Source organism: Amblyomma maculatum, chromosome 8, assembly GCF_055883805.1.
Source record: "Amblyomma maculatum isolate TAMU_Amacu chromosome 8, ASM5588380v1, whole genome shotgun sequence".
NCBI lineage: Eukaryota > Metazoa > Arthropoda > Arachnida > Ixodida > Ixodidae > Amblyomma > Amblyomma maculatum.
In genome coordinates this window covers 48,975,356-48,989,079 of record NC_139351.1, presented here as the reverse complement: position 1 = coordinate 48,989,079, position 13,724 = coordinate 48,975,356, and the positions used below count along the sequence as shown (strand labels likewise).

The 13,724-nt window shown below is 44.0% G+C and overlaps 1 protein-coding gene across 2 annotated transcripts in view; it reads left to right on the top strand.

Annotated features, from left to right (window-relative positions):
• Positions 1 to 13,724, top strand: part of LOC146181132 (uncharacterized) — a 71,212-nt gene that overhangs the window by 16,932 nt on the left and 40,556 nt on the right. For both annotated transcript variants that reach the window (XM_084576273.1, XM_084576272.1), the window contains exons 3-4: positions 4,985 to 5,093; positions 10,377 to 10,468. In XM_084576273.1, coding sequence (XP_084432399.1) covers positions 4,985 to 5,093; positions 10,377 to 10,468 — 201 coding nt within the window. The remainder of the gene's footprint in view (positions 1 to 4,984; positions 5,094 to 10,376; positions 10,469 to 13,724) is intronic.

Below are 13,724 nucleotides of genomic sequence, written 5' to 3'. Positions count from 1 at the left end.
TGATTTTCAAGCCTACCTTTCTACTTTTCCTGTCTAGGTCACCAATCATTATTCCCCCGAGTTGCTTAGCAAGGCAATGTCATCAGCAAATCACAGATTACTGAGGTATTCTCCATCTCCCCTTATCCCTAACTGCTCCCATCCCAAGTCTGTGAATACTTCCTCTAAGCAAGCTGTGAATAGACTGGGGAGATTGTGCCTCCTTGCCTAACACCTTTCTTTATGGGAATTCTGTTACTTTCTTTATGCAGAACTATGGTTGCTTTGCAGCCACTATATATATCTTCCACGCCGTTTGGACGCCTCCAGATGGGTCCGCCATGTGCACAGATACCTGTACCTCAAGGGCGCACGAACTCAATGAATGATCCGTGCTCACACGCTACGGCGTGTGCACACGGCCTCTTCCAGAGTTCCGTGGAGGTACGTGCGGAGCCCACCGCAATACGGGCCGAGAAGGCAAGGATCAGAAAAACGGAGATTGAGCTGTGGAAGGCGGCAATGGAAGGCAAGATAAAGCTTCAACTGTACAGCGCCCACATGCAGGCTATATCAAAAGAGGTGATGTACGACATCACCAAAGGAATCGCCCTCCTCTTTGAAGCGCGTTCCCGAGCGCTACGAACGCTGGTGCACCGCCGTCGGTTCAACCGAATGCCAGCAGTACAAGCTGTCGTGTGCCATAGCTGCGTAATCGAGATTGAGAACACCGAGCACGTTGTGCTGCAGTGCATCAGTCTCTCCCTGCGACATTAAGAGGGCATCAAGCTGCCACAGGCGCTTCGGTTTGCAACGGTAGAGGGCCAGTTAGACTTCGCTGCAGTATCCATTACCAAAGCAAGGCTACACAAGTCGTGGCAAATGACCGCAGCTAGACCACGAACACCTGGTGACAAGTGACACACCACGTGACAATGGGAACTCGAGTAAGGACCAACAACCTTCTTCACACTGTGACTGTGCGATCATCTTTTTTCTTTTCATCATCATCATTATCACCCTGACTATGCCCACTGCAGGGCGAAGGCCTCTCCCATATTTCTCCACTTAACCCGGTTCTGTGGTAGCTGCATCCACTTGACCCCTGCGAACTTCTTAACCTCATCCGCCCACCTAACTTTCTGCCATCCCCTGCTACGCTTTCCTTCCCTTGGAATCTATATATATATATATATATATATATATATATATATATATATATATATATAGATATATATATATGTATATGCTTTTATGGTAATATTTAGGCTACGACACATTCATTGAGACCTCCAGATACAAAGATAACAGTCCCATCAGCAGCACGATGTCAGCGCACGTTAAAGATCCCCAGGTGGTCAAAATTACTCCGCAGCCCTCCACTACGGCTCCTCTTTCTCTCCACTTTCACTCCCACCTTCCTCCCTTCTCTTACGGCGCGGTTGAGGTGTGCAAAATGAAACGAAGAGGCGTCCGTGTGTTGTGCGATGTCAGCGCACGTTAAAGATCCCTAGGTGGTCGAAATTACTCCGTAGCCCTCCACTACGGCTCCTCTTTCTCTCTTTCCAATTTCACTCCCATCTTCCGCCCTTCCCTTACGGCGCGGTTGCGGTGTCCACAGAAAACAAGTGAGATAGTTACCGCGCCTCTTCCTTCCTATAAATAAATCAGTTTAAATCTGTGCACAGAAAACAAGCGAGACCGTTACCGAGCCTTTTCCTTCCTAAAAAATGCCCACGATTATGTTACTTCCTAATGCGAAATTTGAGCGCAACTCATCAGCTGTTTCATCTTTTCGATAAATTGAGGCAAAACGAAGAGGCGTCCGTGTGCTGTGCGATGTCAGGGCACGTTAAAGATCCCCTGGGGGTCGAAATTACTCCGTAGCCCTCCACTACGGCTCCCCTTTCTGTCTTTCCACTTTCACTCCCACCTTCCTCCCTTCCCTTACGGCGCGGTTCAGGTGTCCACGGAGCAAATGTGACAAATAATGCGCCTTTCCTTTCCCGTGAACCAATAGAGAAAAAAAAGAGGCAAGGATTTCGAGCAAGGCACATAAGCACAATTACATACTTCTTTTTTTTTTAATTTTTCACACGTATTCCTTCAAGAAACACTCCACTAACAGTTCTTGGCTGTCATGAAAGAAGCTTTGTGGTCCGAGAAATGACGAGAGCAATTGAGTTATCGTGAGGTTGCGGGAGGCAGCGCGTGAGTCCATAGGAACGTTGCGCAACGAACAGATAGCAGCGACTCGCTGACGCCGCTAGCGAGTGAAGCGAGCCTGGAAGCGAGTGAGAAGGGATGCACGCACCGTGATCCGCCGCTGTACGGTTGCTTTCTGCGGATGAAGGATGCGAGCGCTATTGTATCCCCCTCCGGACCGGTCGTCTCGGTGCGCCCGCATACTTGCGGAGCGGGTCGGCGTTTCCGCAACCGGAGAGCACCCTCGCCTCCACTCAGGAAGAGGGGGGGGGGGGGGGGGTCTCCTCTTTCTGCATGGCGGCGACGGTGTTCTGCGCAGCACGTTGTGTTGACTAGCTAGCGACGTCAGTCAGTCGCTGCTACCGCTGCCTCCGGCGACCCCGTTTTTTTTTCCTGGTGTGCTCCGGTAGCTGCGCGCGCTCCTGCCCCCATCATTCGCCGCTGAGTGTACCCCCCCTCCTCCTGCGAGGCTCCGGTGGCCAAAGCGCCGGCTCGAACGGGGGGGGGGGGGTTGAAAGGGGGGTGGAACTGGTTACGAGGCCGACGCCGACGCCACCGCGAAACCCAGGAACGGCCGCCAAAGAGCTGCGCTCTAAAAGCAATCAGTTTTTTAACGCGTCATAGATATGCCATCCCTCTCCCTTATTACACAGCAATTCGATTAATCAAGCGGGGCTGGCCTAGTATTTGCTACAGCGAGCACGATTACATTATGGTTTCAGCGACACGAATTGTCATGTAGTAGTGTCGAGGCCATAGACATAATCGAGGAGACTTGAAATGAACTCCAATGAACTCTATTGGGCTGGCCTGTGTCCGCCAAAGAACTAAGCAATTCGGCTTGTGCGATAACAGCAAGAGTATTCGCTTGTCGTCGAACTAAGAATGCCCGTTTCAATCGTCAGTGCTCAATTTAAAGGCAGCGATGAAGCGTGTATGTAAAACCGAAAAATGTCACTAACATCAGAAAACATTGTAGAAACGCATGCGCGTGGCTGGAATCATTCAAGAAACCTCTCGGAGCATCTCCCCTGACGAAGGAAATGATAAAGCCGCGTCTCGCGACAACGAGCGTGAAAAAAAGAATAATAATCGAACCATGCGCTACAATCCCGGTGATAAGGCCACATGCCGGCGGCTGCTAAAGCAACAAAACATAGAGATTGAATTGGTTAGCGACAAGATCACACTTACCTCATTGCTATTATTTGCTCAGGTCTGTGCTCCTCAAAAGGAGCTTATATTCATTCTAAAGGCAGTTTAAATTATTTGGACTCGGTGTATACATTCGGCGAAATTAAGTTGTTTAAGAAGCAAATGATTACGCTATGCTCAGGTAGCTTCGATAATTTCTGGATGATGCCTGAATTTTTCAAGAGACCATTTTAGTACGAACATGGCATGATCACATTGTGAAAAGTAATTGTTATGAATATGCTGGGTTATCGCGACTTATTTTGTTTATCTTTGCGGAATAATTTGAAAAATTTCTGTCATTTCACAGACCCTTCCGCAAATAATTTATTACACAAAACAAATCCCTGATACTCGATTCTACAGGGACAAATATGAGCTCCCTGCGTGTATCAACGTCTTCGAAGAGCATTGAAGTCGGGCAACATGCTACATTGAGAACAATGGTCATGTAATGAAGGCGATGTCATATATTTATATGATCATTCATTGTACCAATAATCTATAAAACCTAAATTATTCACATATCTGTTTTCTGTTCGCAGGCCCAGTTTTGTCCAAAACTACCTACTTAGTGTAAAGATATTACTAATATTGTGTTCTCAAATTTCCGTGCCCTGTTTATGGCCAGAATTTCTTGCGCTTGATTGCTCCTGTAATCCAGAGCCCCTATTTAGGTATTCACGATAGACGTCTTTGAACCAAGATAAAGGTAACCTATTTGTACAGGATGATTTGTTGCCATCTAATCCGCATTTCATTTCCGAAGGTTCTTTCTAAAACTAAAACAATAACCTAATTATCTGCAGTTTTGGTCAAACAGAAATTTCTTCTGTACAGTAATATATCGCACGTTTTGCCACGTAATAATATCTAACGTGTGGTCAAAATTTTGCTATTACTTTCAAACTAACGTATGACAAAAAGCTGTGTTTTAATTAATGTGAGATGTGCGAATCACAATTTTTAAGTGAAATACAAACGTACACTATATCATCTCCCTGAGAATTTATTTTGCCTGCTTTGCAACCCTAAAGGGTGAATTGCACATAACCCCAAAGATTATTTAAGTCGTGCCAAAGAGCACTTGCTGGCACCCTTGTCTCAAGAGCAACTTTGCGAGTTGCACGCATTGTTTGAGTCCAGTTCTATTACTCGAAACCCTCGTTAGGTGATCCTTCAATGTTTGCTGTCACAGTTGGCAGGGGTACTCACTTAGGTTTACTTTCTTAATGCGAAAACCTTTTCTCATAATACCGGCGTCCGGTCACACTATAACGGTCAATCAAATTACAACAGAATGGCAAAGCGGGCGAGTTGGTGATACATGGTTTAAAAATAAAACAGCGCAAAACACACAGACGAAAGAATAGAAACAGACATCACAAGCATTATTTTTAAATCAAATTACGTTATGATGAAGTCATCATAAAAATAAAAATCCTGCCTCCACAGGGAATCGAGCCTACATTTCCTCTCATCATTGTTTATTTTGTAATATTAATATGATTCACTAAAATAAGATACTTATTTTCTCTACAGCATGCTTTTCGATAAATTGTGGTAACTGGTAACTATAATCATGAAAACCGATTATCTCTTCCAGGACAGTGCCAGTACAGAGCTCAGAGCTTCAGTTCAGTATTTCAAACCAACGAAACCGTGTGCGAGGATTGGTATTGCAGCAAAAAAGAGAAGAAAGTGAGCGTTTTAAGGTATACTCTATGCTTATTTATATGTCGATGTTTTGTGTGTATGTATACTGCTGATTATATTTATTATTGGTCCACAGAAAACACTCTCAGTTGCTTTCCGAGAAAAGAAAAAGAAACAAAGAAATGTCATGTTTTGCCCTACTTGCGAAAACTCTTTATTCCCGCGTGTAATTATTTAAACCCGCTGCTAAGAATTAGGAGAATTTATTCTTTTGCCAAGCGTCCACGTGATGGGGTAAATACTAACCTCGTGAGCTATCTGGGAAGCCTTTGTCTTTGAATTTCCCGTAAAATAAATCTTCCGGAGGACGTTAGAACCTTCAACTTTCTTGTGGGAAACGAGTACGGAACTTCATAGCTGTCGCCTTAGTCGATTGATCATGTATTTCAGTGCCACTTTCAACCGCCATTTACTACATGTCGTCTTCAACAACTTCCGTCACTTCGCATGGGCTCACCGCAGTCGCAGTGGCTTAAGGTGCATTATGTAATCCCAACATTTTATATTGTGGTACCACCGAGCTTCATTAGTCTCGATTTCGCCAATCTTTACCTTAGGCCCGAACTCTAAACTATAGCCGCAAATAAAAAGTGAAATGCACCGTAACGTGTTTGCGCAAATACTTCGCAGTTGGCCATATTAACTAAAATGGCTGCAATGTTTTACATGCACGCAGCAGCCATCGCGCCACATGATTAGCGATTCACTTAGGAGTACCAGCAGTACATGAAAAATTATGATACTACAGATTTTGATCATGGATTAATACATAGCATGAGAGCAGCATGTAATTCTGTTAAACCCTGAGGGGCACAGTGCTCACCACGACGCGGCACCGTGTATATAAGACACAACAAATTTATTGCGCAAACTACAAGCGATGCAAATGTAGCAACTCAGAAACTACAGCTTCTTGTTCAAGTAACTATCAAACAATACCAAGCTGAAAGTCAAAAATTCTAAGGGGCACTTTGGACACTAAACTGCGATGAGGCGAAAGCCTCTAACGCGCGGTGGTCCGAAGGCCTCCACTACGGCACCTCTACTTTTTCATTTCACTCCCACCTTTTCGATGACGCGAAAGCGTAAGCTACCATCCAACATATAAAGCCCCGCTTTAACCAAGCTGTATGAACGCGCCCGCGTAGCCTAGGTATAAAGTGAATGCATGTGTCTATGCAGGCTGATTCTGATATCACCCTCCCATATGAAAGGAGTGAGGCACATGGCAAGCTGCCACCTCCTGTCAATTGTAATTTAAAAATTATAAATTTATCGCTCATCGGAACGGCTTAGTGCGGAATCACTGGGCCGGTTGGGAGTCATTCAACACAACGACTGCAAAGACAAAACTGGCGAAGGAGTGCCGGCGCAGCGCGTACTCGCTCCAAGGGCTCCAAGGTATATGCTCGCTCAGCCTGCTGGTGCAGATGACGTCACAGTTGCTATGCGCAGCTGTGCATGCGCTTCGGCGCCTCCACCTGTCGCCGAGGTGCCAGGAGGATGCTCGCCGGTGCGGGGAGACGGTCACAGCTGGCACTGTTCCAGTCTTTTATTGCGATAGTAATACTGCGCCAGCTTTCGAGCTGTCGCGTGGTCCCGGCAGAGGCTACACTTGACCTTGAAGAGCCGTTGAAGGAGGGGGAGAAAAAGAAGAACAACAAGAATGGTAACTTACGCTCTATTGTCATACTCTTAAATGATGAACCCAAGTGTCCCCAATAATGTGGCACCTTACACTGATAGGGCGTGGTAGGGGAATAATGTAGCAAGCAAAACAAGCTTACTCCTTTGCTATCGCAATTCAACTAGAGTTAAACTACAACTAATGTTTTTTTTTACTACTACCGCTGCTCCTACTTCTACCACTGTCACTGCTACTACCGCCACCACTACGACTACCACCGCCACTAATACTACTACCGCCGCTACTACTACTACCCCTACTACTGCTACTACTACCTCTACTATTACTGCTACTACTATTGCTGCACACTACTACTACTACTGCTACTACCACTGCTACCACCACTGTTGCCACTACTGCCGCTACTACTGCTGATACTACTGCTGCTACTACTGCTACTACTGCGGTTACTACTACTGCCAGTAATACTGCGGCTACTACTGCTACTACTACTAGTACTACTACTACTACTAGTACTACTACTAGTACTACTACTACTACAACTACTACTTGTTTTCAACGGCTCAAGGTCATTATAACCACGACCAAAGTTCGATCACGGCCAAGAGCCGAAGTGGCTACCGTAATGCAGCTCTCGCTACAAAAAGCGGTACAAATAGATAAAACATCAAGAATAATAAAACTAAGAAAACAAAATTGCGCGCACTACAGTCCTCCTAGTCACACTGAGCCTTCAGAAATCATAGGTTAGGACTTCCCGAAACAAAGACTCTGAGGACTGATTTTAGTGAGCATGGCCATGTACCAGAGAAAGACAGCTGAGAAACTGTCCCCAGGTGCTTAATCAATCATCGCGTTGGGCACCATTTATTTTCATAGGAGATTCCTCTGTCCAAAAAATAAGGAGAGGCTTACACAATAACATAGATAGGGATCTTATCTCTTGACCTGCAGGGCTAGCGGCAGCGATCCGTTTGAGGTCTCTGTGCTGGTGAACCTGGGCAACGAAAGTGGGAGTCGAGAAATCTCCCGACCTCTCCGAAAAAAAGACGAGGTCAGACGGGGGCCTCGAATGGGGAACAGCGCGACAAAGAGCACGGTATTCAAATTCCTTGAGGCCTGGGCCCCTCAATGGAAAGGCGAAGAATATAACCTACCAATGTTTCCCTTCACATATTTGAATAAGCATTTCACTGTGTCGAAACCTCAGCAATAATGCGAGCTGTATTGGATCAGGTTGCAAAATCAAATATAGAATTACTAGACGATATTCATAGCCGCTTCAAAGCAGTCCTAACTGCCAATTAAGAATGGAGATAAGCCGCAAGTAAGAAAGGTTGCTAGGCAAGGAGGCGCGAGCTCCCCACGGATATTCAGTGTTTCAACGGGAGGTACTGAGAGTCTTGGATGGGCCAGAATTTGTGATTGGATTTATTAGTATTTGATGATAACCTAGCATTGGATAGCAAGTTGTGTGAATAGAAGAGATTAGAATATTAACAGGATAATATGGCGCCATCACACTCAACATTGCAATAAAGGGAGAAATATGTGAGAGGTCTTTGTCCTGCGGTAGAAGTCTACACGGAGATGTTGACTATGATTATGGTAAAATTTTAAAATGTAACTTCTCGTTTCTCGCCATTGCATATCCTGTCTTTTGGACGCGTGAGTATTAAATAACGTGTTTTCAGAAAATACGGCTTTCGCTTTTTCGGCACTGGCGTTGGCCGTGTCAGCAAACATTAACGAGCAAGTCGGATAAATCCTCCAGGTCGTGGTTTAGTAGTTGGTACGCGGCTTGGCCGGGCACTGATAATGTCGTAGTCTGTGAGACTACACGAGACCACATGGTATGGCCGAGTACAGGTAACTGCTTTAATATGGCAGAGAAAAAAGGCAATATAACAATTATGGACCCTCGCTTAAGCACCCTACTCATAGGCCACAAAGGCAATTTCGAGCGAATTACTTAACTAGCGTTTTGTCTACGTCTGGTGGTCTTTGAAATAATGGCGCAAGTTTCGACTGTATGCTTAATAACATTTGTGCAATAACGCAGACACAAATCAGCGGACTAGTGATTAGGTGACTAGCAAAGTTTATGACCCGCCGGGGGGTTCAGTTGCCAAGGCACTCGACAATTGAGCCCAATGACAGGGGATCAAATCCCTATCACCGCGGCCGACTGTGGACGAAGGCGAAAAGCAAGGCGCACGTGTGCTCAGCGTTGTCAGTGCAATTTGAACAATTCTAGGTAGTAGATATTTTCGTACACCTTGACTACGGCGTTTCTCATAGCCTGAGTCGCTTTAGGGCGTTACACCTCGTCAATCAAAGCAAATTAGGAATGTTTATTAATGAGATTTGAAAGCACGAAGGCAACAGTTTGGCAGAAAAGAAAGGCGAGCGCTCGTCTTTTCAATTTCTCGAATATAGTATTTCTGGATTACGCTTTATGATGACATCATTACTTACCAGGAGGCCCGCATTGCTCCTCTTCCAGTACAGAGCATGTGAGCAAACGCAGATCGAAGCTGCTTATGATATACCATATAATTAAAGGCGAAGCCAAGCGTCCCCCGAATTTTTCTGACAGTTCCATAAGCAATGTAAATGACAAATTCCTGTGTATCTACCAATACGTTCAATAGACGTTTGTGACAAAATGGTGCATTTCAAAACCTGATACTAATTATATCTTTAAAAATGATTTTGTAGACCGGCGGAACACCCCAGAAAAAGCCACATAAAAGCGTTATTTCTACCTATGTACCATTCTAAAAGGTTCTGGTACTCATTTATATTAAACCAAATAACATTATAAACCTTAGTGAAGAAATATTCGGCACGTGCAAATAATTTTATACTTAAAGCAAAGTTAGCAGTCGGAAAGTAGACATATGCATATTTACTTCCATTTATCGGAAGTTTAGCTGTCATCGCACCGCCCACAAGCAATTTAACTTCCCACCATTGTTGTCTCGATTTCATTGCACCAGGAGCAGATAAGTGTTGAACTTAAATACGAAAGTAGTCTGTTCATTACATGACTGCTGAAGTCATAATGTTCGGCGTTAAAACATCCCTGAAGCTGATTCGATATTCTATGCTCAAACCTCGCATTGCTCGTTACGTAGAGAAACATGTTTGACCAAAGCAGATTTTGCATTGTGTCACTTTTTGCCCTTGTATTTGCCTGCTCTTTTCATCATTTCTGTGTCAATAAAGTACTGTTTTTTCCTGATGATGATGATTATACCTAGTTCCGGTTCATGCAGGCTGCAAAAGCTAAATACTACCATACTTGGGCAATAGATATACATATAAACAACACACATGACTCTAGTCGCACTCACTTGTTCAATTCTTTATCTGAACGCTTAACTCACGTGTTGCTTTGTATCATCTCATGTGCAGAAAAAGAAGAGAATATTACGTTATTATCTTGTAATTGTTTGAAGAAAACATCTTTGCTCAACATACATGCGGTGGAATATTCCATTATCATTATCATTATCAATCATTGTCAAGAAGCGGCATTTACAGCTTTACCAGTTAGGACGTGTAAGGCTTTGTCAAGATGTAAGGCAGAGTGAAACCACATTTTTCCAACTTGTCCTCCGCATTTTAGATGCTCTCCCCTTCCACCAGGCTGCGAAAGGAAGTCCAACGCCAATGCCAAGTTTCCGGACTGCTGCCAGAAAAGCTGCCTTAAAAAGACAAGTGAGTAATGGCGAGTCTCAAAACTTAACGCAAACTATGCTGGGCATCACGGAAATGTTGAAAAAGCGAACAATGACATATGTTGCAACAAACAAACGTCCAAGCTATCATCTTTCTTTTCCTTTCACTCTAACCTAACGCCGGGAAGGTATCACGTTTAACAGCATGGATGTATGGAAATTTTTTTGAATTATTCTGTACACATTCTTCTTTTCAATAGAGCGAAAGATAATTGAAGGCAGTTGGTGTAGGTTGCACGTACAATAGGGTGTGCATTATATAAATGCAAGACTACCACAAGAGATGATAACAAATTATTATATTAATTTAATATTGTCACCCGTGCTAACTGGAGTGCGCGTGGTTTTGGACCACCGCTGGTTTACTTGGTCAAGCGCCTTTTTTATCTGCCTCCTGCGCCCCAACCCCGTCCTTGACCCTGTCCTTCTGGACTGCCATCCGGGTAGCGAAAGAACCCGTGACAATATTATTGGCATTGGGCGGCATGATTGAATTACAAAATACAAGGCCGTAAACATCAAAAATGAGTCATGGTTTTAAAACCTCGGAATAGTCCTCATGTCTCGTTCCAGAGATTGTTAAGACTTTCTTTTAAGAGTTATGGTAGTCTTTCTGACTCCACACATTAATAAATATACGCCACTTGAATGAAGTACAGGCACAGATTATATATTGCATTATTTCTAAGACGTTTATATTTCAAGATATTTGCGCGCTACGCTATACACAGACACACAAGGAAGCAGGAAAAGACGTACACAGGACAAGCGCGCACTGACACTTATGGTTTATTCAAAACAGGGTTACATTTAAAACAGTTCACGCCTGATAAAAGAAATCTTGCAATCTCATTCCACAGACAATGTCACGTCCCCAAGCACCTACGCTCCTTTATTAGGTTTATGTGACTTGTTAACATAACTAACGATGTTCTTGCGCACTTGTTTCTCCAGCTTCCCATATCTGAAACGCTTCTAATATTTCTCTTTTTTTTTAACGCCCTAAGATGACGGTTTCTTCGAAATTTTTGCGTAATGGGGTGCAAGGTTTCCAGGGTTAGTGATTTACCTATATCATTACAGGGTTCCTATAAACTTGAAATGCTCGATCAGGTGGTCCCCATTGCTGCTTTTTTTACGATTATATAATGGCATTTCCACCAACAGGGATGCACTGTTAATGGCAAAAACATGGCAAAAGCTATATTAGCGTGCTGTTCATTGGTCATTCTTCAACTTCGCTTTTTAAAAAGCACAATGCCGGATCTGAGTTATTATGAACAGTCACCATCAGTACTGAAGCTCTTTATTACCATAAATTATTGGTCCCCGCTAGAATCAAAACATTAATAAATAATTCTACTTTTACCACACTGCACTGATGCAGTAATGTCTGCCATGCCCTACTGTTCAGATTAACAGGCTGCACCGACTTAACTCTCACTGCATTTGAAGGGATAATCTTTCTTTAAAGTTGAGACAACGCATATGTCTACTTATAGCTACTTTTTGTGAAGGTGAATACATTTACTAAATTTATTTTACCTTTTCCGCCTAACTAATCAAAGACTACCCTACTAAAATGATTTATTATGATCCCCTCTCACACCGTCGCAACCTACCAGAATCCTTTATTCCACTGAAGTCGACATTATTTCACCTAATCCACCACAACTCATCTTTAGACTTCATAATACACCACAATCCAAATTAACCATTCATAAAGGAACAAAATACACTTGAATCCAATACAATCCACCCTTAATAGTGCACACTTATTCCACCGTTATTCCTCTAAACTAACGTGACCATTCATAATGCCACTCGAGCCGATAAGCTTTTTTTTTTTAATTTTCACCTATTCCAGATTGGCCTTCTGGGTTGTGGAGCCACAGTTGTTGATTGCTGCAATTCCAGGTATTCATGTCGCTTCTGCCAACTTGAGCAACATACTGTGACGTGAAGGAACGTTTAGTTGGGCCAGTTGTTGAAAGTTCATCGTAAGTTCAAGGCATGAAAACACACACGGACAAATGAAAGGTAGCGGGACGGAACGCCTCTCACACCTGCTTTATTGAAGGAAAAACACGCTTGCATATATTGACCGTACACACAGGCGTCGTGTCCGTGTGTGTTATAGCGCCTTGAACTTACGATGCTAATGGCGTGCTCATTATGACTTGCACCGCGTGGCAGCGGGGCTGCAGTGCTTTCCGGAAACTCACTGGGGCCGACAGATAAAGCCATTGAAAACTAGAAAGAAACAATATCGCTCTATGAGACGACGGCGTTCTCGCCTACCTATTCTTCTCTAGGCCTTAACAAAATTTTGCATGTCATCCAAGTATTATCGCACCACCTCCGCCTATGTGATGATGTCCATGCACCAACGCAGTGTACATAGCCCAACGGATCCTGTTTACTGTACTACTATGGGCGCTTGTCATATCTTATCTTGTTTCCGTAGTGCAGCAAAATTGGGGGCGCGGCAGCTTGCATTTCAAATGAAGCATGATTTCGGAATGCAAGAAACGCTCTATGCTGCCAAGGCTACACTTCGCTACTGTAATGAGCAATCAATGCGAAGTATGCAGCTTACTGCGGGAGCAGAGAAATCTTTTCCACTTAGTTTATGAGATCAGAGCCATCGAGGCGAGAGCATTTCAAGGCTTATAGTGACGTTCATGTCCGTTCGGCGGGAGTTTCCGCTACATAACACTGTAAATTGAACACTATAAAAAGCAAGTTATCTCCAGTGGGAATCGGAAGGATAGTGCTCCAATAATCAGCCGAGCGTGCTAACCCCTACTCCATGCCGGGCTCCTGAGAAACGGTACGTAATTCTTCTCTGCCTTAGGATGATAGTAGCGATGAAAATGACGATGGAATTAGTTATAACGATAATATTCATGTGGCGATGATGATAACGTTGCATTTAGAGATAACAATTGTTGATCATAGTAGCAATGGCAATGACAGTGCATTTAGTGGATAATGATGTAGTGATAGTGATGGTGATGGTGGTGATATCATCATCATCATCATCAGCCTGAGTATACCCACTGCAGGGCGAAGTGGCCTCTCCAATACTTCTCCACTTCACCCGGTCCTGTGCTAGCTGCATCCACTTGACCCCTACGAACTTAACCTCATCCACCCACCTAACTTTCTGCCGCCCCCTGCTACGCTTTCCTTCCCGTAGAATCCAGTTTGTTACCCTAAGCGACCATCGGTTA